Raw genomic sequence first — 26,358 nt, 5'->3', positions numbered from 1 at the left:
TTCAAAAAATTAGTTGATATTTAGTTTATTTTATATAAATTATTAGTATTAATTATTTATTTTGTGTGATTTGTGATATAATTTATTAAATAATTTATTGAGTATTAGTTATTTTATAGTTGTAGGTAGGGGTGTCGAAACGGGTAGCGGGTAACGGGTAATTCCCGAACCCGACCCGATACCCATCGGGTAACGGATACCCGATACCCGATGGAGTCGGGTAACGGGGCGGGATCGGGTATGACTATTTTGGATTTTGCGGGTATCGGGTATACCCGATACCCGCTCGGGTAACCCGTTAGTCCCGACATACCCGATATGTATATTAATATTTTATAATTTTTTATTTTTAATTTTAATATTTGGTGACTGTTGGTTATAATTATTTACTACTTTTGATGAAAGTGAGACATTGTTGGTTACTTTGTTAATTTTTCATATTTAGTTTTTTGAATGGTGATATGAATTTAGGAGTTTGGATTTTTTGGCATTGTAATTGAATTTGAATTTACATATTTACAGGTGGTAATTTGTAACATGAAAATTTGAAGCAGATATTTCAATTTTTTTTAAAAAAATATAAGTTTCTAATTCCTTATTTACAGTATGTAAACAATATAGAAGGAGAAATTAAGCATTTTAACTTAAAATTTTGGAAACACACGAAGGCAGAGAATCAAATATTACAATTACATTACATGCTTCATCTCAATTCTCAGCAAAATTAATTAATAAAGTTAAAGGGTTAAGGTGAGAATCTACAACATTCAACAAGTAGTATTTTGTATTATAAACTATACAAATAAATAAAAAAAGAAGATTTGGAAAAAAAAAATTGGCTTCGGGTCAGGTACCCGCGGTGTCGGGTGCGGGATACCCGACTCGGGTATCGGGTAATACCCGACTCACTGCGGGACGGTTATCGGGACAAAGTTTTCGGCCAAAGTTGGGTGCGGGTACCCGACTCGTCGGGTGCGGGTACCCGCGGGTACCCGTTTCGACACCCCTAGTTGCAGGTACTCATCATAGAAAAGTGGAAACAAAATCCTCTATGATTTGACAAATCACTTGTAGATAGTGTAGTACTGCCAGAGTAGTGTGCAGGGTTGTTTAGGTTTGGGGGATAGTGAGACTAAATTGCCCTTCAACCCATTTGGACATTTTCGTCAGAAAATTGGCAAAAAACACAAGGTTTGTGATTATGTATTTTGTTAGATACCTGTGATGAGATTTTTTTTTGTTAGGAGTCTCCGATGCAACAAGTTAAAAAATTAGGACCCTTTTATGCAGTTCACTCTTCATCTAACTATGGGATTTAAACCTACACATTTTTAGAATTATTATATCACTATATTCCATACAGAGGCGGAGCTATGGTGGGGCATGGGGGCCCTTTTGCCCCCCAGCCATTAGAGTTTTCCTATAATATATATATTCAGAAATATTCCTTAAAATTATTATAGCGCAGATGGCAAGTGATCTAGGCTTTGGATCTTACTTTCACGGTGGTGTAGAGTTCGACTCTCTGCTGCGGCTAAAACTTTTTCAGTATCAGTATTAGCCTATTGCGTACTTGTCAAATCATCATTCCCTATGTGCAATATTTACCCAATGTTCTTTTAGAGGTTATTTTTAAATATTTACCCACTGTTATTCTAATTTATTTGTTGTCAAATTATATTTTAGAGATTGCTATATTTACTCAATAACTTTTATTGTTAAATCACTTTTAAGAGATATGTTATATTTAATAAATGACTTTTAAAGATTATAGTTTGAGAGGATGTTATTTGTTCAATAACTTGTAAATAATGTAATATACTATATTATACAATATTGTATTTTAAACTAGTTTTTTTATTAGTATTATAATATAATTAATAGTTTTATCAAAATTTTCTAGTATCTATAATTCAACTGTTTTGCTTTACTTATGAAAAACTTATTTAATAGCAGGTAGAATTCTTTTTTAAGGACATCACAAAGTATTTATATCAATTGTTCTTGATTAGATTAAATTTGCTTGATGTGCATTTAATTTTTAAGTAATAGTAGTACATATCTACAAACATCCCGTTATTTTTAAGATCTCTATGACAAAAACATCAAAAAAGTCTTCTTGTGATTAATTTTGATGGCAAACTAAAACCATCAAGAGATACATGTAACTATTAATGGTAATAGAGCTAAAAAAAATTTCTTCTTAGGCCCCCATCACAAAATTCCTGGCTCCGCCACTGATTCTAGTACATACTAGGACTATTTTGACGGAAATATGTAAGATGTTGATATATAGCAATGATAAAAAGATGTACAGGGTTTGTGTAAAGAAAACTTTATTTTTCGATTTCTTATTTTATATATATTTATGTGGTATGATTTTTAAAATATATAATTCACAGCTCCAACGTAGATCACTCGTGTAAGACTTAAAGTCGTGTTATTAATTCATGCACATATAAGTTGTAAACGAAAAATATGCGATGCTTGTGTTATTAACGTTATTTGGTTACTTTATAGTCCAAATATAAATATTCTCGAAATTCTCCTGTTTTGTAAGAATCCTAAATCCTAACGGAGTCCAATACGAATTTTTAGAAATGTAAAGAAAAATTGATGAAAAAAATAGTGAAATACGAGTCTTATTTTTATATATTAGTTTTATAATAAAATGTTAGCGGCTTATTAATATTTATGGAATATTTTAATCGGGACTCCTAATGTGAGACAAACTAAAATAGAAAATCGAATCTCCTAAAATGGGATGGAAGGAGTAACAAAAGTTTGCATGCGTATACACTTTCTAAGGCCATCTCCAACCATTGACTCCAAACCCAAATCCATTTTTGAGTATATGTCACACCAAAAAGTAGTTTTACTCCAACCATTTACACCATCTTTAAGACCACCTCCAACCATACACCAAATCCCATTTTTGGTGTAAAAATGTGCTCCAACCATACTCCATACCCATACCCATTTTTGGGTTTTTTAATCAAACAACATCAAATTTGAAGTGAACACCAAAATTGAGTATCTACTGCAAAAAACTTTAAATATTGCATAATAGTCCTTATTATTAATTTGATAGTTGAATCAGCCGGCGGCCAATTTGTATACTGTCAATTTGTGTACTAGTACTAGTACTTGATAGTTGATTCAAACTATCAGCAACATAATTTAGACACAATTTGTTCACGGAATTTACATATATTTTTCTAATAAAAATAATTAAATAGAAATTATCAAGCTGACCATATTATAATAAATTATATTTTTTTACAAATAATAACTAATAAATTTACTAAATAGGAACGAATATTGCTAAAAAAATCTTGTTATTATTTCAAGAGTATATGACCTGATATGACGTAATAAGAAATAAAAGTGCTTATCTGGAACTTCAAAATGCGCTAGTTGATCATTTGTGGGAACAATACACAAATTTCGAGTCTTGAATTATAGCTATTTTTTATGTTTATTTTGATATGTTTTATGTAATTGCGATATATTTAAATGAGTTTCAATTTATATTTGAATTTTATTATTGCAAGTTTAGTGTATTTAATTTTAAAAGTAGTGTAATTTTTTTTAATATAAAGTATATTTAATATATAAATATATTAATAAAAAAAATTTGTATAATTATTTAAGTTACATAAATTATTAATAAAATATTGTGGGACTAATATGTAATTTAAGTAAACATGTAGGTATAATTGAAAAAGGTATAAAAAGAATATAAATATGGAATATTCTTTTGGGTTTGAGTTTAGAGTAAATGATTGGAGTAAAACTACTTTTTGGTGTGACCCAAACTCAAAAATGGGTTTGAGTTTGGTGTAAATGGTTGGAGATGACCTAAGTTTACACCATTTTTTAGTATTTCTCTAACAAAATTTTGGAGTAAACACCATATTTGGTGTTATTTCATTGAAAACCCCAAAAATGAGTTTGAGTTTGGTGTATGGTTGGAGAAATTATCTACACCAAAAATGAGTTTTAGCGTACGGTTGGAGATGGTCTAAGATAAGAAGGGAAGAGAGTGGAAAAAGGCAATAGAGATGACGATTTTGTATCTATTTCGGGTTAAAATCTCTTTTAATGTGAATTAAATAGCTTGAATACTCGTATTTTATGTTGCAGAGGCTGCGTCAGAGCATGCTGGAGCAATTAGATGAGAATGCCCTATAAGGGCCTAAGGGTGTTATCGTCCGAAAAAACGTGGTTTGTGATTGTATATTTTGTTAGATCCCTGTGATGAGATTTTTTTTTTGTTAGGGATCTCTGGTGCAACAAGCTGAAAAGTTAGGGCCCGTTTATGCAGTTCACTCTTTATAAAATTGGGTAGTACGGAATGTGGACGATTTTGTGGATCTATTAAAAGCTAAAATATTTGACATTTTAACGTGAAATAACCCAAAAACTCGTATTTTATGATTCAAAATAAAAAAAACCTTGGGTACAATATTTCTATATTTTAGTTTTGTTTATGAAATTTGGAGAAGACGAATGCCATCCCATATCCATTATTTTTTTAATTTTGATATTAAAACGATATTGATTTAATTTGTAGACTTACTAAATCCGCTTTAATTTTGTTATCTCATTTTCACGTCATGAAAACTTTGCCATCACACTCCGTATCATTTTAAATTAGCCGGAATTTGCCGTCATTGGAAATTGACACCCCTCACTTCGTATCATTGTAAATTTTGAAATTTGTGTAAAAAATTCATATTTCTAATAATTGCGTGATATTATATTTATGAAATCAAATTCTTTCTTATTGCAAACTTAGAGCATCTCCGGCCATTTACACTAAATTTAAATTTAAAAAAATATTCTCCATATTTATACCCTTTTTACTCACAATATTTAAAAAAGCTTTTAGTTTTGATTTAGCATAAACCTAAAGACATACTATATTTTTTTCTCAAAAACCAAAAATACTATTTTTTTAAGTACTGTTGGAGCAATTATATATCTCATTTTAGGTTTAGTGTACCATTGGAGATGGTCTTATGACTTACGTCATAGTCTCTCATATCTTTCTTCTTGCAATAAATCTTTCGATTAATAGTATAGCTAAGTTATACTTATGTTACTATTCCGCATATACTTAATTTCTAGTATTCGATCAAATCTGTATATTGCAATATTTGCTAGCTCAGCCCCCCCTTTTTGATCGACAGAGCAGAGTGAGGTGAGGAATTTATGTGACAATCATCATTTCCACAAAGCTAGCCTGTAATTGCTGAATCCTTTGTTTTTAAGTATTGAATTCTTAATTGTACTCTTCCACTTTGAATTTTTAGGGGGCAACAACTTTTACCTTTTACGTAGTTGCACAAATAAAATACAATAATCTTCAGTAGGTTTACTGTCTCCTTAAATATAGAAACATATGACACATCTTTACTCGAATAGAAAGCAAGCAATTCAATTTCGACGGCATGCGTGCAAATTTGCAATGAGTAGCTTTCTTGCAATATATATTTAACTAAGCAAACCAAAATCAAAAGCAATCTTCGTCTATTATATAAATCCCTTGGCCAAAGCACTTGATGAAAGCATATCCAAGATGGCCTCTTCCTATACTTGCACTCTCTTCATCCTCAACTTCATACTTCTCTCACTCTCAACAATTTCCTCACTCGAGGACGACTTCGTCGAAACCTTAGTTGCGACGCGTACGGAGAAAACCAGCCACCTTCACTTCTACTTCCAGGACCGGCCAGGCGGGAGGAATCCGACCGCCGTGCAAATCATCGCCGGCAAAGGGTTGGGGTTCGGAGCTACATACATGATCGACGATGCACTCACCCGAAGCGCGGATCGCGGCTCGGAGATCATCGGCCGGGCGCAGGGGATGTACTCGGTGGCGACTCAGAATGATCTGGGGCTGCTGATGGTGGTGAACTTCTGCTTCACGCAAGGGAAGTACAATGGGAGCAGTTTGAGCATGCTCGGGCGGAACCACGTGATGGACAACGTGAGAGAGATGCCGATCGTAGGCGGGAGCGGGCTGTTTAGGTTTGCAAGAGGGTATGCTTTGGCACATACCGTTTGGTTTGATGCCAAGACAGGAGATGCTACTGTCTAATACAATGTCTCTGTCAATCACTTTTGAAAGGATCTGCTTCTGCTAATGTTGGGTTGTTTTCTTTAGCTTTTTTATAATATTGAAATGAAATGAGGAGAATAAATTTTCTTGCTTTATTACCACTAATAAAATCAAAGTTCCACAATTCAGTAAAATAAATATATATTCTATTGAAAAATTTATACCTACTAAGCTTGAGATTACATTAATGGCATATAAATCTAAGAGAACCAAATAAGACATAAACAGAGGTATTACAAAACCTGGCAAGCGATCGTCTAGTTCTCCTTCGGCTTTTCTTTGGCCTCCTTGTCTAGTGGAACACACGACGCCCAGAAGATGGGAACGAGCGTGCATGCTGCCTGCACCAGAAGAGCTTCTGGCAGGCCCGAGAAATCATCTCCATTTACCCTGAAATAGGAGGCGAGGGCGACGCCTAGGTAGCCACTCACTATGAAGGCAAGCGCGATGGCGGACATGACAAACGCCATTATGGAGCCCTCACAGCCCGGTGGGCAAAGCTGCGCCATCAGAACGCTGAAGGGTAGAATCTTGAAGAAGTAGAGGACCTCGAGCAAGCTGGAGAGTATGATAACGTATAAAGAGTCTGGAAGACCAAGGTTCTGATAGAACCCCTTCACGAAAAGATAATCTGACAGCATGAAAAAGACCATGGTCCCCTGAACAGCAATGATCAGTTTCCTAGATGAAACTGACTTGAGGTAGTTATTGTAAACAACACCCCATAGAAGCATTGCGGCTTGACCCACCACCTTTGATATCCCAAGTAGTGATGACTCAATCTTCAAATGTTGAGTTTGGTAGAAGAACATGGTGCCTGTTAAGGCTGGGATCACAGCATAGGAAAAAGAAAACCAGATGATTGCATACAAAAGGTCCGGCTTCTTGAGCGCAGCAGAGAGTTCGGATAATTGCTTCCTAAAACCTAGGGATGAACTCTTTGGTAAGGCTAGACTGCTCTCTCGGATTAGTGCGGTTATCAAGAATTGAATCGAAAGGAGAATGCCATAGATTAGAAACATCATCCGTGGGGCAAATCGATCAATAACAATACCGCCTACAAGATTTCCCAGAACTCCACCTATCGATGAGGCCATCCAGACAAACGACTGCAGGCCGCCACCAGATGAAGAGGATTTGGTATTTTTGGAAGTAGTGGGTTGTTTCGCAGTTTCTGCCACCATGGCATCGTTTGCAACCTCAACTATAGAAGCGCCCAAATTCCCGAGAAGGAGATAAAATGTAATCGACATGAAGGAGATGCCTGAAGTTGCAAAGATTGCAATTGCCATCCATGAGATTGCCTGTAGGAATGCTGCAAAATATTCATCACTCCGTCAGAAAAACAATAATTCATGTCGTGAATTCAGTGTCAAAACTAATCAAGGGTATCCACACTCCCCAACACCTCATCCTAGGAAAGAGGGGAGAGGGAACAAATTTTTGAGAAAGGGCATGTAACTCCTAGTCTTCTATCAATTCCAATTTTCTCAAAAGGTTGGCATTCTAGTCGTAACATTCGACAGCATATCAGTGAACTAAGAAGTATCGCCTCATAGCAGGCATTAGGCTATTTAAACAGCCATGAACAAACAAACAACATGAACGTTGAGTATCCTTGGACCAAGACACAAAACATAAAATTTCATCAAATTCACACTAGTATGCTGAATAAAACATAGGCTTGACTCAATTGGCTCATATTGTCAGCATAAGTGAGTATGAAGGAGAACAAGCACCAAACCAATACCCTATATTCCTGTTAAAAAGAAGTTGACCATAATCTCAAAAATTGAACTCTCATTGACGCTTCAATTCAACAGTAGTAGTATTAGCCTTCTCACAATTCACACTAAGTGAAAATATCCTGCTTGTAATTCTAGGTAATTTGTATTGAAAGAAATGAATTGGGGGAAATTAATTTGGATACCTCCAAAGGCTATGTAGGGGATACGGTGCTCGGCGAAGACGTAGACGCAATCGGAGAGAATACCGTACAAGGGTTTAGCAACCATAGGCAAATTAGCGGAATTCTGAAGGATCTGAAGAGTGGCGGGAGCGACTCTCATCCCATCCTTGAGGAAGAAATTCACCCCCATCCATGGGAAACACCTCAACCCCTGCACGAAATACCCAATCCCTAGCAGAAATTTCCTCTTCCTGTCAATCTCCGACGCCATCCCCATTGCCACAAATCGTTCACGAGAGAGAAATCCGGAAAAGTGTGGAGATGTAAAAGGGATTGTTCATTGGGGATCGGTAGTGATGGTGATTGTGAGCAGCATCGGAGATGGAATATCCGGGTGGTGTTTTGTAATGATTAATGGGGAAGCAACCGAAGGAGGGAAGTTTCTGGTGATTAGGAACGTGGAGATCTTACCATGTGTGTTATGAAAAGGTTACAAAACCATAGGAAGAAAAGGAAAGGAAAAGAAAAGAAACGCAAGGGAAAATCAAAAAATGAAAAAAAAGAAAAAAAGAAAAAAAGAAAAAAAAAAAAGGAAAAAAAGACAAAAAGAAAGAAGAGGTTATCGAGAATCAAATTTGGGCCGATTGATATGAGAAATTTAAGGAGTGGTTTCGCCAAGTTTTGGATTTTTGTGTTTCAATTATCATTTTCAATTGATAACCCACTCTATTTTAGTTGAATTAAAATAAATTAATACTAATAAAGAATTGGACAACATAATACCTAAAAGTAGATTTTTTTTTATCAGTTTCCTAAAAATAAAAATTTTACATTTTAAAAAATAGCCCCACAATCTATAATCACTAATTTGACTATTCTTTTTCTTCATTCTTCTTATTTATCAATTTTATCTTCCTCTTTTACTAATTTTACATTAAAATTTATGCAAGTTCTAAAATTTTCATTTTTAAAAATGGAGGAAATAGTAATAATAAAATTAAAATACAACCAATTGATCGGTGGTACATGTCGAGTTGACTAATTGATGGCTAAATTCTATAAATGGGGTCTTCTACAAAAATGATTCCATCAATAGGCTAGTTTTTTTTTTTGTTTCTGGAAATGGGTAATACGCATTCTTAGAATGCGTATTTCTAATAATGCGTATTTCAAATACGCATTCCTAGAATGCGCAACTACTTGATTTCGGCAGTCAAAACAGAAAGTGAAACACTAAAAACGCATTCTAAGAATGCGTATTTGAAATACGCATTCTTAGAATGCGTATTTCACCTAAATATAATTCCCTACCAGAACAGAATCGGGCAGAAGCGAACTTCCAGCCTCCATCGATCTGTCGCCGCCCCTCCCGCCGATCTGCCGCCGCGGCCGCCGCCGACCTTCCGCCTCCTCCACGGTATTTATATCTCTCTCTCTATCCATGATTCCCCTTTGCCCTAGGGTTTGTATATAATTGGGTTTTTTTGCAAGAATTGAAACAAGAAATGCAAATGCAAATAGAACAATGGTGGAATTGGGTTATTGTGCATTCTTTGTATATATGAATTGATTCTTTAATTGTAGCATGTAGATTGTGACACATTATCATGCATTAATTATTTATTAGGCAATGCAAATAGAACAATGGTGGAATTGGAAATTAAATTGATGCATAAATTTACTTATTTCAATTTAGATTTTCCTAGTAGTATGTTATTGTGCATGTTCAATGCTAACAAAATTTAATTAATGTATATATAGCAATGACATCATCATCAACTGGGGAGGATCCTTTGTATTGTAGTCCCGAAGACCCGAGCGTACTTTACTTGCAACCGTATCACATAACCGAAAATATAATCTCTGAGAATGATACAGACCCTTTCCAACCACGCAAATTGGATAATAACATTTTTCAAGCTCAAATGCATGACCGTGTGTTGGGGCATATAGAACGGATGGGGTTTGGTGGCATATACCACTGTGGAAAACCGAAAATGTTGGACGCTTCACTTATCGGGACATTGATTGAGAGGTGGCGTCCTGAGACACACACATTTCACCTTCCAGTTGGTGAAGCTACAGTGACCCTTCAGGATATCGAGGTGCTTTGGGGTTTAAGGGTCGATGGTGAACTAGTTATCCTTCCACAAGTGAACTACCCGAGGCAGTACTGGATGGAAACGTGTTTGTCGCTTTTGGGTATTGAACCAAGTCAGGCTGAGTTGAAGTTGGGAGGATTTAATGCCTCTACACTGAAGGATGTTGTTCGCCACCGTCTTGACGACGATCTACCTGAGCATTATTACATGCAGCATGCACGTATATTTGTACTACTCCTGCTAGGCTGTTTGATCATCCCAGACACTTCGGGGAGAAAAATTCCCTTCCACCATATTTTGTTACTAGTTGACGAGGATCAGTGTTCACAACTGAGTTGGGGTGCAGCAGCGCTTGCCACTTTATATCACTATCTTTGTGAAGCTTCATGTCAAAAGAGGAAAGATATCGGTGGCCCATTGGCCCTTCTACAAATGTGGGCTTGGGAGAGGATACCCAATATTCGACCCGAGATTGTTGATAGGGTTGAGTATGATGGTACGACACCTTGTGGCATAATGTAAGTTAAATCTTTATTCTTTGTCAATAACTTAGCTATATCACGTGATTATAATTTTTTCGTATTATTTGGAATAATGAATTATTGTTTTGGAATAATTAGTTGGAGGGGGCGATTGAATGTGAGTAGAGCGCCGCTACATGTCCAAAGTTATTATAGGGAACAGTTGGCTCATTTGCATGACAATCAGGTGCCACTTTTAAAATATTTCATAATCTCCTTTCTTGAAAATTTTACTTTTATTAACCTTTTTTCTTTCAGTTTATTTGGGAGCCGTATTTGGGTCGTCCTCTACCAGATGAGTGCAAGCGTGGGATGAATGTTTGGGGATGCACTAACTACCTCATTTGCTATCATATTGTGGAGCCGCATTGGGGTCATCGAGTTACGCGATAGTTTGGCTTCCCCCAACATATTTTTCCTAATGAGACTCGATTCCACGTGTTTGAGAGATGGGAAAGTACGCGGCGAGGTAAGTCAACCACAAATTGGGTAGCTCATCATGCTAACTACATCCAATATTGGAGTAACCGGGGAGAAATAGAACAGCGAGTGTATCCAGAAGCCTCGAATACGACTACATGAATTGGTTTCGGACCATCACTGTAACTTACATTACTAGACCCGGCATCCATGGCCAGCCAGGCATCCATGAGACTGCCTCTACACATACGATGATGGTAATAAGTTTTTTTTTTATCATTGTGTTTATAATGCATTATCATTACTAAAATGACTTTGTTATGTGCAGATGGAGACGTTGGTCAATGTCTACCATTGCCTTAATGGATCTGAGACGGCATATTATCCGGACATCCAACGTGCTCTGAACATGGTGTCGTCTTGTATGAGAACATGTGGGGAGGCTGATCGTCTTGATTTTGTGCCTACCCAGCGATCAGCGATTGACACTACAAGACCAATCATTCAAAAGGGTAGGCGCGAAGGAAGGAGAGGTGTCCGTATGGGCGGACTGGGGTCTAGACGGGATGCAGGTTTATCGCAGCTGGGCACGGGATGCAGTGACCCACCTCATGCTTCTTGGCATGCTGGATCCTCTTCACAGATGAGGGGTGCCGATTGTTATGCTGATGTTAATCTGGATGAATATTTTGGAGTCAGATTACAAACACCGGAGGAGGATGAGGCTGAAGTGGATGATGATGCTGAGGAAGATGAGGCACAGGAGGCCGCTTTAGATGATGATACTTGGCGCGAGTCACGCACAAAGGCTCATCATGACTCTGGGGAGAAAGCTCGTAAGGACTTAGAGGCAGCTTCCTCCAGTAAAGGATTGGCGCGGACTATAACAAAATTCTTTACTAGGAGAACATCTTCGCGTACATCCAAAGGGGTAGCTGCAAACAAGTTTACACCAAGTGGTTACAAGTAGTTTGTGGTTGTTTGTTAGACGTAAACATTTGTGATATTCAACTTAACTACATTTTGTTTAATTTTTAATCCATTCTTCCATAGTAAATAATGTCTAGTAGTAGATAAATTCCAACTAAATGAAAATAGTAGTAAATAAAGTCCAACTAAATGAAAATAGTAGTAAATAAAGTTAAATAAAGTCCAACTAAATGAAAATAGTAGTAAATAAAGTCCAACTAAATGAAAATAGTAGTAAATAAAGTTAAATAAAGTCCAACTAAATGAAAATAGTAGTAAATAAAGTCCAACTAAATCAAAATAGTAGTAAATAAAGTCTAGTAGTAAATAAAGTCCAACTAAATGAAAATAGTAGTAAATAAAGTCCAACTAAATCAAAATAGTAGTAAATAAAGTCCAACTAAATCAAAATAGTAGTAAATAATGTCTAGTTACAAACCAACAACATCAAATACTAGTAAATAATGTCTAGTTACAAACCAAATCGAAATAGTAGTAAATAATGTCCAACTAAATCACACAGTGCTCCCTGTTGTGCAGTTACGCCTGTCATGCCCTACTTGTCTACAGATCTTGCAACTCATCTGTCGCCTGGGTTGATCAGGTTCATTTTCGTCCATCTGGTTCTGTATTCTTGCTTTTCTATACCGACCGCGGGAACGAGGAACAAATTGCCCCACTGAACACTCCAATGTCCATGGTGGTATCTCCCAATAGTCCTGGTGCCTAAGTGAACGAAAACCAAAAGAATACTGTTTCACCCAATTTGACTTCAAATAGTTCTTACTCACAAGGCGTAGAATGTTATCTCCTCGATCTCTAGCAACTGCCGCAGCGTGAGAACAAGGCAACCTCCACATCTGCCATTTCCCACAACTACACTTTTTTCTCAAATACTTGACCTCATAAGAGTTTCCACCCTTCCCTTTGGATCGTGCCTCCGATAAGACATCATACCTGCCCTCCAGAGTGTTGACTCGTCTAACCACATGTTTTCGGCCTCTTGCATCATTTTCAGTCAATTTGTCATGCGCCCACGGAGTCAACTCAGTTTGGCATTGTGCCGCTTCTGTTGATCTTGTCTGAAACCACTTAATTGTTCTCCAAAATGTTAAATCGATACAAGCCCTAATAGGTAGATCTCTGGCTCCTTTCAAGACGTTGTTATATACCTCTACCATGTTCGTCGTTGCTTCACCCCATCTACGACCTTTGTCGTATGCCATTGTCCATTGCTCTGCATCAATACGCCCAAGGTACTCAACTGCCTCTGGGCTAACATTTCCTAGGTGGCGTCTTTTCCTGAAATATTTTCTCACCTTTGTGGCTATCCCCATTTTCCACACTAGACCCTTCACCCTCACACCCTTGTGATGCTGCAACACATTTTTCCGTACATGTACTAAGCAAAATCGGTGTATTCCTCGGGGTGGTTGTTCCCATATATCAGACTCCATTGCATTCAACATTCCTGGGTGTCTATCAGATATAATGCAAACATCTCTATCGCCTTTCATAACATGAAGTTTGATTAACTTCATAAACCAATTCCAACTATCACTTGTTTCATTATCAACAATTGCATAAGCAACAGGTAAACACTTCTTGTTTGTATCAAATCCAACAGCGCAAAGAAGTTTACCTTTGAGTCTGCCCCGCAAATGAGTTCCGTCAACTGCTAGCACTGGCTTGCAAAGCTGAAAAGCCTCCACACACGGCCCGAATGCCCAAAATACATACTTGAAAAACTTCCGTGTCTCGGTACTATGTCGTTCATCATGATGCCACTCAACAATTGTTCCACGGGTGCGCTTCTGCAACTCAATCATATAACTAGGCAAATCTTCGAATGATGACTCCCATCCACCAAAAGCAAGCTCTATAGCCATCCTCCGGGCATACCATGCTTTCTTGTAGGATATTTCAACATGATACTTTTGCTTCACATCCTCAATAATGGAATTAGGTGTATACCCGGGGTCCTTTAGAATATGATGCTTAACACACAAAGCCACCATATCTGATGAGACGTTGGCGTGGTCCTTGGAGTTGGGATTACCTACACAAGTGTGTCTATCAGTCCATTGTCTGATTTCCCATTTGCGGTCGTGCTTCCTCAATATTGCCCGAAGTTTCCAAATACAACCTGTTTGATTGTGTCGTCTCCTATTTGAGCTCGTGCTCTCCGACTCTTTGGGTGGCTTCAGAGTTTTGCATTCCACATTCCACTTTGTTGGTTTACTTTCCACCACGTAGTATTCTTTTGTGGATGACTCCAAATGCCACAAAGTAACAGCAGTCTTCAATTGTAGCTTGGTATCAAATTTGGTTCCTAACCCAATCCGTGTAGGATTCTTCTCATCCCAAAACCAACTGCTAGATTCGGAATCATCATGGTTACTTTCATAGTAGTTACCTTCTGTCGTCGGTAGAGTACGGAAATAAGATAACCCTGGATGCTCATACTCCTGCTCACTTGGCGGGACTACTGGGACGTACCTACGAGGCACATTCAATGTCTCATTGTCGGATGCATCTTGGTTTGCTTCTGATTCTTCACTCAATTCAGGTGGGGTTGTTGATTTTTCTGACACAAGGTCTTCAGATTCAGAATCGTCACTAACTTCATTATGGGGAGATAGTCCCCCATCCCCAAAACGAGACCCACCATCCCCAAAGCCAGGCCCATCATCCCCAAAACCATACCCATCATCACCAACATTATCCGGATCGCGACTAACTTCATTATGTCCAGATGGCCCATCATCATATTGTACTCTATCTTGAACTTCTCGTTGTCCCCTTCTAGATTGATAGACAACGACCGTATGTGGAGTACGTTGTTGTGCTAAATTAGCTTGATAGTCAACAAATAACTCAATTTGACATGCTTGAATAGCTGTTGCAAACATATCCCTCATATATGCATCGCAAAGTCGAACGCCCACAAAGTGATATCCATTACCCACTTGAATTGCACGTTTCCATGTCAAACTAATCATATACTCACTCACATTGATTCCAATGCAATCACATATTCTGCTAACCAACTCATTATATGGAAGAAACTCATCTAAGACAAGATATGCATTTGCCACGGGTGGCTCATAAGACAAACCAATTCCTCCAATTTGTACTATTCTTCCATCCCAATATAAAAGGACACAAATAGATTCTGTGTCCATAATCCTGCAATACATACACAACTTTATCTCAAAATTTAAATAATTAAAAATAAACTATATACCAAATCTTACGAATTAACAATTCAAAAGACACTACTTACCAAATCTTAGTATTTAATAACAAACATTGAACATACAATTTATACCAACAACCTAAATTTTTTTTTTAGCCACAAACCCTAGAATCACAATTTTCACCACAAACTATGGATATAATGCTAAATTAAGAAGAAAGCATGTAACTTACCTTGAGGGAGAAACAATTAGATGAATTTGGGCGATTTATGCAAGAATCGGACGGAAATGTGGCATTCTTGGAAGAGATTCGCGGGCAAGGAGGCTGGAGTTCGCGCAAAGGGCAGAATGCTTCTGCCCGATTCTGTTCTGGAAGCCCAATTATATTCAGGTCAAATACGCATTCTAAGAATGCGTATTTGAAATACGCATTCTTAGAATGCGTTTTTAAGTTTGAATTGTTGACTTTCTGTTTTGACTGCCGAAATCACTTAGTTGCGCATTCTTAGAATGCATGTTTAAATACGCATTCTGAGAATGCGTATTTAAACACGCATTCTAAGAATGCGTAACACCCATTCTCAGAAATAAAAAAAAACCACCTATTGATGGAAGCATTTTTCCAGACAACCCCATTTATAGAATTTAGCCACTAATTGATCGATTCATTATATGCATAATTAATTTGATTGAAAACTAGCCATTTTCGGCCCAGGACAATGAGACACTGAGATATGTAACATAACTAATTTTAATCAGTCTTTCATGCCAGATGTAATGAAAATTTTGAACGACATTTATTCTCTCAACACCTTTCATTCACAAAAATTTAGCAACTTATTGAGTAAGATTTTGTGAATGATTCAAGTTGCATTGATCCATTTTTAGTTGTCAATAATATTTTGTGAATGATTCAAGTTGCGTTGACCCATTTTTAGTTGTGCATGCGAAGAAGGTAGTGGATTATTTGTCATAAAAATTAAAAAGGGGGCATTAGTTGGGAAGGGACGGATGTAGTGTATTACTAGGTGGGGCAAATGCCCCTCCTCAAATATATTAATATATACTATTTTATTTAATAATTTTGCAAAATTTATAAAATTTCTTTATATTTGTTCCTTCTTAAATTCTCAAATTATCTGTACATATAATTTTGCCCCCTTTCATTTATATTCTTGGATCGTCCACTTGGGACACTACCCTCAAACGACAAAAACTTTAATCACCAACACTTTAAAGTCATATGGTCCCTATCAAACATTAGGTAGCAAAAGGACAAACAACCTTAAAAACAGAATCAGATTCCACAACACAAACAAGCATACAACCATAAACCCTAATTAATTTCTAGTAATCATCAATATAAGATTCTAACAACTAAAGATTCACAAATCCTAACTAACTGTATATTTAAAATGTAGACAAGTTCTAGCCTAAACACAACAAACAACTTACATCTACTCAGTAAGTAGTACCTGTGTCTGAGAATTATACCCATTTAACTGCATTAGTTTGGCAATCCTTCACGCAGTCGACCAACTTTTGCTGTACGAAGAAAGAGACCTGAAAATTTGGCTACGCTAAACACTATATGAGTGATTAGTGCTTGAGGCCAAAGGTCTCGGGTTCGATTCCACCATAATGCGTCCTTTGAAAATTTTTGTTTATTGGGTCGAAACCCATTTGGATCATCTCATCCAATACCTCTAACAAATGAAGCCTCTGTATCTATGTACATGGTCGAATCAACCTGTTTATGCTGTACATTTCAACTGAAGCTTGATGAACGGCTCCAACGACTCCCCAAATAATCCTCCACGGATATGTTCAGCTCGGTGCTGATAGAGGAGGTGGAATCATCTTCTAAATCATGCAAAGCGAGGTTTATGAAGGACTGGATCTCTGTAGCGGATTGTTCGTTATAGATCATATTTAAGTCCTCACAAGTCTCGGTTTCCTGCCTAGCCCACTCGCCCACTGCTGGATCACCTTGAAGAAGTTTGAGGACCTGTTTTGAGCCGCGCAGACAGTGTAAAGAATCATAACCGGATATAACCATTTTTAGCAGAAAAAAACTCCAGTTGCTACTACTTACGAGGCTGATTTCAGGACGAGATTGTGGCGCGTGTCTGGTGCACAAGGTTGCAGCTGAGACCATAATATCAAATTGTTCTTGGTCATAAGCATCAACCAACTCTGGGTCTTGGAGTTCTGAGATTTTCCCATTCTTCAGAATGTCTTTTGCCTGAATTGAAACAGTTTAAGTACAGCCACATCAGTCGTGCTTGTCCTTTCTCGATTAACTAGAAACTAAGAAATCGTTCTGGAGGTGCTAATTTGAAAAGAAATGGGTTGATATCTGAAAACATTCCAAAATCATTTCGACTAAGAGAAAGTAAATCACATCCAGACTTCGGAAAAGAATACTTACCCACATCACCAAGCTTTGTTTGCCCTTTGGAGATCCATCATTAATCGGCTTTCTTCCCGTTAATAGCTCCAGAAGTACAACCCCAAAAGCATAGACATCAAGTTTCTCGTTTAGCTTCCCATTCATAAAATATTCCGGAGCCAAGTAGCTGCAAGATAAACATATTACTAAACTCCATCCTCTGTTGCCAAACTATGTTAAGAAAAAGCTATAAAATCTAACCCAAATGTGCCAGATACATCTGAGGTACACATATGATGTGAACTTGAAGCCCGAGTTGCAAGGCCAAAATCCGACAGCTGCAAGGGAAAGCGTAGGCAGAATTAGTAGTACACCAGAAATCAGATCAAGGCAATGAGTGCTAGTTGAATTTTATAATACCTTTGGTTCAAAGTCATCTGAAAGAAGAATATTTGAAGACTTCACATCTCTGTGAATAATTGGTTCGGCTGAACTATGTAAGTAGTCCAGCGCCTCTGCAACTCCCACGGCAACCTTGTACCTCATGTCCCAACCAAAGAAGTTTTTGGACTTTTCAGCACCTAATTGTAAGAGCAGTAATTAAGAGATACACAATTACAAGTTGATCCAGTGATGCTAGAGGATGCACACGATATACAGAAATAAACAAATACATGTACCATGGAGATTATCTGCCAGGCTCCCTCTAGAAAGAATATTATAAACCAATAGTAATTTGTTCTCTTCAAAACAGAAGCCAACTAAGGAAATTATGTTCTTGTGATTGGACGATGAAATCATTTCAATTTCTGTAACAAATTGCTTTAGTGTATCTTCTGATGGTTTTAGTATCTTGACAGCCAATTCCTGGCCTCCTGGTAGACAGCCTCGATAAACACGACTGCATCCACCCTTTCCGATCAGATTTTCTGAAAAGATAGCATACATCACATGAGAAGAAAGAGTGAATTGGAAATCAGCAAACCAATGAAACATAACGAACCAGGTATGAAGTTATTCGTAGCTAACAAGAGCTCGTGGTAGCTAAACAGTTGGCATGTAGCTGAGTACTTCTCTGTAAGAGCATTGAGTTCTTCCGAGAAGATCTTAGATGAAAATAGATTAGAATTATTATCAACTGAGTACGGTACAATATCTCCCCTTGCTGGGTCCAGATTTGTTAGGCATTCAGATGTACTAGTCGGTTTCTGATCCGGATAAATAGCTGCATCTGATAGTCGACTCGGTAAACTCAATATCCGTCGCAACACAGATGACTTCTTACCAGATGAAGATTCAGGCAGTATCAGTCCATGACAAAAAAACTTGCGCAATACTGCCCATCCTGATTTAGATTCAGGCCTTTCCCGTGTTTTTACGGATACCATAGCCATTGAAACATTCTGACTTTCATTGCTATACGATGTTGAGAGTCTCTGGGGTGGCAGACTCAGAGGGCTTTTGGACAATTTCTTCCTCCTTGATCGTGGTCGCTTGACATCAACTCTTCCAAGCAACGGGACGCATGAAGCATTTGATTCTCCACCAAAAACAATCTTGCCATTGTTGATGCATATAACTGATACTACATTTTTTTGAAGATTCCTGGAGCAATACTTGGCAACTGAGGTCCTTGATCTAATTTTGTGATCAACTCCTGAAGTACCAACAATTAAACTCGTTGCTCCACATGATTTTGCTTCGTGGAGAATGATTTTATGAACTGGAGATCCTTTACAGACCTTGAGCTTTAAATCCACCTGCCCAAATTTGATAATATCATCAATACTGTGGATTGAAAATAAATCGCATACGCTTCTAAAAATAAATTGAAAATATAGACGTGTAGAAACAGCATAAACACCTGTTTTAGGTTGCAGAAACCTTCATGAGCAGCCAGCATGGAATCAAAAGCCTTCACCAGCGAAAGAAAATCCGATTCATCTTCTCCGCCCAAAATCAAATCGCAACAAATTAGAATATCAAGCTCGAAAATGCAATGCAACGCAATTATCCAGCTATGCAATTTCGAGAGCCTCAAATTGCGACGATTAAACTAATTATATTTGGCAATTCCAGCAAAGGAAAAGAAAACTCGAATCAAACATAGTATGTATTTCACAAAAAAAGTGAAATTTAGGTGCTTAAAAACACATTGGAGAGTGACATTGTAAAATTTCTCACCGACGTTGGGATCGAGAACGTGCAGAGCGATAACACGATCGCCACTCTGCGCCCCCTTAACTAACGCCCAAGTTAGCAACTCTTTACTCCGAGAGTCCACCTTCACTCCAACCACCACCACAGCGCCAGCTTCTCCGCCACCGGCTTCCAACGATTCCGAACTCTTTACCGCCATCCTCATTGTCGTCATAAACCTCTTTTCTCTCTTGTGGAGGTTTTATTATTTAGTTTAGACCTCAGTTTTACCATTTTGGAATTCTTTTCTTATTAAATGTGAAGAAGAAATAGGTAACTGTGTTTTAAATTTAAAAGTAATTAAATATGATAATTACTCGGATTAATTACTTAATCATTACATACCTTTTCCGTACTGAATTAGATTTGCGAATTTCTACCGTCGGAAAATGAACATTCACGCACTAAAATACGATTAATTAGAAAAGAATAATACCCCTAATTTAATATGCACGTATTTTTTAGCTCTTACTCCTCCTATCCTTATTATATTTAAATCCCAAATATTACAATATATCAAAGTATCAAATCCGCAATCTAATACGAATCAATATATTTTTCATAATTTCCATAGTTTTGAGTCAGTTCACCATTGGGATTTATTCCAATGAAAAAGAAATTATATGAAGGATTTATGATACTGATAAATCCCCACATGGTTTAGGACTTACTGTTTTATTTATATATACATGGAATGATGGAAAAGAAAATCTTTTCCCATAATTTAAAAAGTTTAAATCTTTTCTTAAAATGTTAAATTATACATTTATCACTGTCCATAATTCATATACTGGCAAATAACAGAATATAGAGTAGTGATAGAAGAGGGTTTAGTTTTGTTTTACTTGCAAGACAAAACCAAAAATAATACTACTCGTAACAAATTGTTTTGTAATCAAATAAGCGAACCTCATTTTTAATATTTATAATCGAAACTTTTTCAAGATTTCACATTAAAGTTTAATTTAAATTTTAAATTTTTGATTAATTTAAGATAAATCACATACTAATCACTTTTCAATAATTTTGGAAAATACTAAAATTTTAAAAATTATACATCAACATATTTAAGAAAAAAATAATTTTTTATTGCGCATAAGTATTTCGAATAATGTGAAAAAATTTCAGAAATTATTCATACCAATTTTTTCGCTTTATTGCTATAGTATAACATACCTAATAATAAAATTAATTTGTGGTTTTAAAATTTAAAATTTCAGAATATTATATACATACAAAATTTATGTAAATTTATTTTTATTTTTGGCATTATTTATATCAAATTAACTAAATTGTCTTGTATGGTAGTACTTCAATAGCCACCCCCATAAAGAACATAAGTATGTGAGATTTAAAGTGTTGGGCTACAATTAATTAATTCTTAGGTAAAGGTAAATTAATTGCTAAATTTGGATTAAATTAATTACTTAGGTTTAAATTCTTTTGAATTAATTTAAATAAGTGAGTTTGCATAAAATGATTTAAGTAAATACTCATATTTATTTAATTAATTAATCTCTTATTAGATAATACCAAGAATTAAATCTTCCAATTTAATTAGAGTGAAAAAAGTTAACGCTTGACCCACTTTGGATTAAATTAATTACTTAGGTTTAAATTCTTTTGAATTAATTTAAATAAGTGAGTTTGCATAAAATGATTTAAGTAAATACTCATATTTATTTAATTAATTAATCTCTTATTAAATAATACCAAGAATTAAATCTTCCAATTTAATTAGAGTGAAAAAAGTTAACGCTTAACCCACTGAGAAAGATGAAATGCATACCTTAGGTGCCTATTATCTGCTTTTAATGATTATCGAAGTTAAATAGATTATCTTTTAGACAAGGTCCATCACAAAAGAATTTAACTCCAACTGAGTTAATGTTATTTTGCGGAGTTTGGAAACACACAAGATAACTTTTCAATCATACATACAACTATGGATAAAAATATGAAGTATTTTCGAGATTATATTTATTATGCAAATAATGCTATCTTGCCATAAATATTTTATGTAATGCCTATCTGTTTTGGTTATACCAAATGCGCTATGCCAAAAAGTTAGTAAAAATCAAATCAAGTCCCAGCAAGGGGAGAGCCCCTACTTGGACTAGTGTACATGTGGATTGCATGTCATCGTAAGGGTTGGTCGGTCCGGTGACATGGAAAGTAACCACTTCTCTAGCACAAGATGTCCAGATATGATGAATTATAGAAAGAACTTAGATTGCACAATCAAACTTTAGCTCACGAATAATTTAGATAGGGTGGACCTTTTTAGAAAAGCCAAAGTATTACTGTGATGGGCTTGACAATATTTTCGATGTATAATTGTATCTTTTGGTTTTGTGTTCACTAAGTGCTCATACGCACTCAGTCTCGCATGTATTTCCACTGTGTAGGCTGAGTTGTGATGGAGTGGAGGGTGTTGATCCAAGTGGGCTTAGTCTTGTGTTTATGCAAAATTCTCAGTTGTATCTGATGTGCTTTAAAGCAAGTTGAATTATCTTTTTTCCTTAAAGACTCTGATGTTTAACAGGTTGTGTTGTATGAATCCTTGACTCGAGTTTATACTATCGAGTCATTTTATTCAAGTATTCTCTTTTGGATACTCTTAAACATATGATTGATCAATGTATCCACTCCGTCTCTATTCGACTTTTCTTAATTCTCACCCCTAGTCACGGTTTATCAGGCTTTGTTATCTTTAGCAAAGTGTGATCGTGACAAAGTAGAATTAGAACAGTTCTTTCCTGCTTGAATGCGAGAGTCTTCTTTTGCAATCATAGTCTAGACTTGTTTTGCTAGACTAACGTAGTAGTCCAATAAAGTTTCAGTACTCCAACTCTTCACATGCTCAACGAAGAAGAATGTAACTAACTATCAAGGACTTAAATATCAAATCCCCTATTAAAAATATTCAGAATGATTTTCAAGAAAATCCACTTTAATTCTCCTTCCTTGAGTTTACTAATATGAAAACTTTACATGCAAATGTGAGATATTGCATTATTGCCGAATTACAAATATGTATAGTTCACTAATAGGAAAAATTTACATGCAAATGTGAGATATTGATTATTGCCAAATTACAACTATATACAGCCTAATCCAAGTGTATAAAACCCCAACAAAAATCAAATACCACAAAATCACAAACAAGATATAACATGGCAAATATTCATTCAACTCGCCTTTTTGTGGTGACTACAACCCTCATGATCGCCAGTATCATAACTATGAACGCTCAAGTGGCTACAGCCGCGGCGGCGCTTCCACCTGCAAGCGTCGGCCAACAACAATTTAGCGGCATGATTGATTTAATAAGGGACTGTGCATTGTATATGCATATAGCAGCGCCAAAAATGATCAAACCCGATCAAAAATGTTGCACAAGTTTAAAAAAAGTGAATGTTTTGCAATTTTGCCAAATGTTTGTAACTTATACAGAGGAAGTATTTAGCCCTCGTAATGTCGCTCATGTCGCCAAAATGTGCAATAGTCCTCTCCCCCTCAACTCAAAATGCGGAAGTAAGTCTCAATATTTTATTTCACCGTTCTACTTAAATTATAGTTCAAGTTTTGTGACGAATTAATGTTATATTTCATAAAAAAATAGGAATATAGATGTATTTATATATTGTGTCATTTAATTAATTTGGTCCAATTTTTCCGCACAACTACATTGACAAAATAGATAAAAACATGTTAATTGTATTAAAAATTTCAACGAAAAAGTTACAATGGATCAAACGTCATATACTACCCCATTAATAAGAAATCTTATCAATATTTGATCGGTATTTCATAATTATATCTGTTATGAACATTTTGTCCCGTGTACCTCTATGTTTATGAGAGAATGGACATCCTTATTATTTTATAGGTAAGTACAATTTTGTGTTTGTGACTAAATATTAAATCCTGGTTGCAGGCTATATTGTCGAGGAAGCTCCATTAAGTATCGAGGAGCAATTTAACCCATAAATTTAAAACAATTGTAAAAATAAGTTTGAATAGCTACAATATTGTTCCAAGGTTAAATTGGAGACACTTTAGTCCATTGTGAGATGTTCCCAAAAGTATCTATTCAACAAATATTAATATAAATAATATCTATATACATACATGCACCATTAATGTTGCCCTTAATTTTCTCCATTCATCTATGATATATCACAACTTTGCAACAATTGTTATCAATTTTTATTTCTAAACATCACTCTTTATAATTTACACTTACAATACTCTATATTACATATTCTTGGGACCGGAGCAAATATTTCTCTAAAGTGCCAAGTTCTTTTTGAAATTTAATTAGTGACAAATCATTTAATTAAGAAAACAATACGCCTTTATTTCTCCTTAAAGAAAGAGGCACACGTGAATTAATTCCAAAATATAATATGATATCCATTATTTTTACAAATAAAGTTTGGTAACATTGGCACACCAAAGTGAAACAAATATATAATTCATATCATAAAACCATAGAATTGTAGGAGTACGTAGCAAGTAAAAAATGTGTGCGCTGGAATTCAAATTTGTTCGTGGTCCAATTAACAAAACTTGAAGCTTTGAATATAGTATTGTCTGATAAAAATATACGAACATGTAACCATGTTTAACAACTTGATTCCCCGTATGCCATTTAAGATCATACATTGATCGTGTCATTGAACTAGAATCATTAACGATTAAGATTATACCAAGTAAATAAAGTCTTGGATATTAAAACTGGAACTAATTAAACATAAAGATTCACGCTCAAATACCTAGAATTCACAACTCATAGACGAAGTAACAAAATACTACTCCCTCCGTCCGCCATTAGGAGTCCCACTTATGGGCGGCACGGGTTTTAAGAAATGTTAAGAAATGTGGGTGGAAAAAAGTTAGTGGAATAGAGGTCCCACTTGTATATATTAGTTTTAAATGAAATGTGAATGGAATGAGTTAGTGGAAGGTGAGACCCTATTACCATTCATGGTAAAGTGAACCAGGAATCTTATTCGCGGAGGGACTAAAATGGAGAAACGGGACTTCTATTCGTGGACGGAGGGAGCACGTCACAATATAAGAAGCATGAAGTACAATCTAAAGATAAAACCCAAATGAATGAATCTCAAAGTCTTCGGTATTCTCTTTCCTTAGCTTCAATCTCCGAATGTGTATGATGGATGATGATGTCAGAATGGAAAAGTGAATTTCTTGGAGAAAGGAATTCTCAATTGAAAGTTTGGTCCTCTTCAATGGTGAATTAGGAGGTATATTTGGCTCAGAAAGGTAAATTTTGGAGCGAATTAGAGTTGAATGCTTTTGACCCACAAACTTAGAGGGCCACTGACATCGTCTAAATAGATCCTGACCTGCTCCTGAACTATTAGCATTGAACTCGACGGACTGCTGACTTCATCTCGGCAGTTGCTGGTTGGGAGGTCAGCTCAAGCTTGATTTCCGCAACAGGCCGCTTGACCTTCATCGATCTCTGGTGCGCTTGGCAGCTGCTGACTATGGGTCATCAGACCGATGACTTGGTCTGACTCCTTCGACCTTCAATTTTAACATTTTTCTGTCATTTTCTAAGTCTATTTTGCACATTTCTTATAAAATACAAAAAATACAAAATTGTACAAATATTACTCATTCGTTCCACTATAAGTGAATAATTTCTTTTGGGCACAAGATTTAAGAAAAATGATATTTATTGAGTTAAGTGGAGAGAATAAAGTATGAGCGAGGAAAAAGTAAGAGAGATAAAAAGATAATAAAGTACTTTCCTTCGTCTGAAGGAAAATGACCCATTCCTTGGGCGGCATGGGATTTTATGGAGTTATAATTTGTGTGTTAAGTGGAGAGAGTAAAGTAAGAGATAGAGAATAAAGTAGAGATATATGTGTTTCCAATTTTATAGTTGTTGATTTATTGGACTCATTGCTTTGGGCTTCTATTATTATTCGGTTGGGCTGCTCTTATGCTGAGCCCATAAGAATAAGTGCCCAAATTAAGTCTGGTTCGTTTCCTTGCCAAACCTGCTGGATGCGCGCCATGTGGAAACTCCACGCGGATCCTGCCTCACAGCCGTTGGATGTGTGTTGTGTTTGTTAAGTGAGAAAGAGTCTTTTGGTTTCTCTCATTCTATACACTTCTCTCTCTCTGCTCTCAGAAACCGCCGTTCTCTCTACCTTCTCTCTAAGATTCCGGAGAGTCTAGCTGGAATTCTTCTTCAAGCTTTCTGTTCCACCGATGATTCTCAGTTCTTAAGAGTTCTACCGGTGTAGATTGAGTGTTAGGCAACTTCTTCGATTTCCTTTTCTAATCTAGGGTTTGGTCTTTTGTCTGTGATCAATCCCGAAGTGCTTGGAGTGTTTTGTGAGGGTTCTTGTGTTCGTGGTGAAGTTCTGAGTTGTGTGTGCTTGTCCACGTGTGAGAAGGCCGTGGTGATCGTTGACCGGTGAGATCTAGGGTTCCACTGATCTCTGGTGTGAGTTCGTTCAACGGTGCTCTCCTTTG

At 36.3% G+C, this 26,358-nt stretch overlaps 3 protein-coding genes, 1 long non-coding RNA gene and 1 pseudogene across 6 annotated transcripts; 2 read left to right on the top strand and 3 right to left on the bottom strand.

Annotated features, from left to right (window-relative positions):
• Window positions 1-5,518: 5,518 nt before the first annotated feature.
• On the bottom strand, window positions 5,519-8,543 carry LOC125195717 (Major facilitator superfamily protein). 3 transcript variants are annotated; one of them, XM_048093893.2, is made up of 3 exons: window positions 8,058-8,543; window positions 6,370-7,442; window positions 5,519-6,098 (listed from the first exon to the last, which is right to left on the bottom strand). In XM_048093893.2, exons 1-2 carry the CDS (start codon window positions 8,311-8,313, stop codon window positions 6,385-6,387), a joined length of 1,314 nt encoding a protein of 437 aa, XP_047949850.1. In that variant the 5' UTR covers window positions 8,314-8,543; the 3' UTR covers window positions 5,519-6,098; window positions 6,370-6,384. The 3 variants fall into 3 exon arrangements, with proteins under 3 accessions (XP_047949850.1, XP_047949851.1, XP_047949849.1); XM_048093894.2 differs by having other exon boundaries at window positions 5,519-6,095; XM_048093892.2 differs by lacking the exon at window positions 5,519-6,098 and having other exon boundaries at window positions 6,197-7,442; window positions 8,058-8,542.
• LOC125195718 (dirigent protein 22 pseudogene) lies at window positions 5,585-6,222 on the top strand (annotated as a pseudogene).
• A 2,039-nt stretch (window positions 8,544-10,582) lies between the features above and the next one.
• LOC148927456 (uncharacterized) lies at window positions 10,583-11,210 on the top strand. The gene is made up of 3 exons (XR_016137766.1): window positions 10,583-10,656; window positions 10,759-10,846; window positions 10,918-11,210. It is a non-coding gene; the product is annotated as an uncharacterized LOC148927456 (long non-coding RNA).
• Window positions 11,211-12,563: 1,353 nt separating this feature from the next.
• LOC148927455 (uncharacterized) lies at window positions 12,564-15,233 on the bottom strand. The gene has a single exon (XM_089056602.1). It carries the CDS (start codon window positions 15,231-15,233, stop codon window positions 12,564-12,566), a length of 2,670 nt encoding a protein of 889 aa, XP_088912728.1.
• A 1,300-nt stretch (window positions 15,234-16,533) lies between these two features.
• LOC125194840 (protein kinase STUNTED-like) lies at window positions 16,534-20,041 on the bottom strand. Its single transcript, XM_089056078.1, has 9 exons — window positions 19,825-20,041; window positions 19,505-19,587; window positions 18,644-19,400; window positions 18,321-18,569; window positions 18,061-18,221; window positions 17,902-17,978; window positions 17,680-17,827; window positions 17,344-17,493; window positions 16,534-17,256 (listed from the first exon to the last, which is right to left on the bottom strand). The coding sequence occupies exons 1-9, from the start codon at window positions 20,012-20,014 to the stop codon at window positions 17,017-17,019; spliced, it is 2,055 nt and encodes a 684-aa protein (XP_088912204.1). The 5' UTR covers window positions 20,015-20,041; the 3' UTR covers window positions 16,534-17,016.
• Window positions 20,042-26,358: the final 6,317 nt, after the last annotated feature.

Source organism: Salvia hispanica, chromosome 4 (assembly GCF_029641045.1).
Source record: "Salvia hispanica isolate PSC_SH4W2 chromosome 4, Shi_PSC_v1, whole genome shotgun sequence".
Classification (NCBI taxonomy): domain Eukaryota; kingdom Viridiplantae; phylum Streptophyta; class Magnoliopsida; order Lamiales; family Lamiaceae; genus Salvia; species Salvia hispanica.
Note: the sequence above shows the minus strand (reverse complement) of the source record. Positions and strands in the feature narration are given on the sequence as shown.

Bases quoted from the DNA above. Each gene is read 5' to 3' on its own strand.
- LOC125195717 (XM_048093893.2), bottom strand. From the start codon at position 8,313: ATGGGGATGGCGTCGGAGATTGACAGGAAGAGGAAATTTCTGCTAGGG. The intron at 7,443-8,057 runs GTATCCAAATTA...AATATTTTGCAG, and splicing joins CCCCTACATAGCCTTTGGAG to CATTCCTACAGGCAATCTCA.
- LOC148927455 (XM_089056602.1), bottom strand. From the start codon at position 15,233: ATGGACACAGAATCTATTTGTGTCCTTTTATATTGGGATGGAAGAATA.
- LOC125194840 (XM_089056078.1), bottom strand. From the start codon at position 20,014: ATGACGACAATGAGGATGGCGGTAAAGAGTTCGGAATCGTTGGAAGCC. The intron at 19,588-19,824 runs GTGAGAAATTTT...TTTTGGGCGGAG, and splicing joins CGTTCTCGATCCCAACGTCG to AAGATGAATCGGATTTTCTT. The intron at 17,979-18,060 runs GTATTATAAAAT...TTTCCCTTGCAG, and splicing joins CAGATGACTTTGAACCAAAG to CTGTCGGATTTTGGCCTTGC.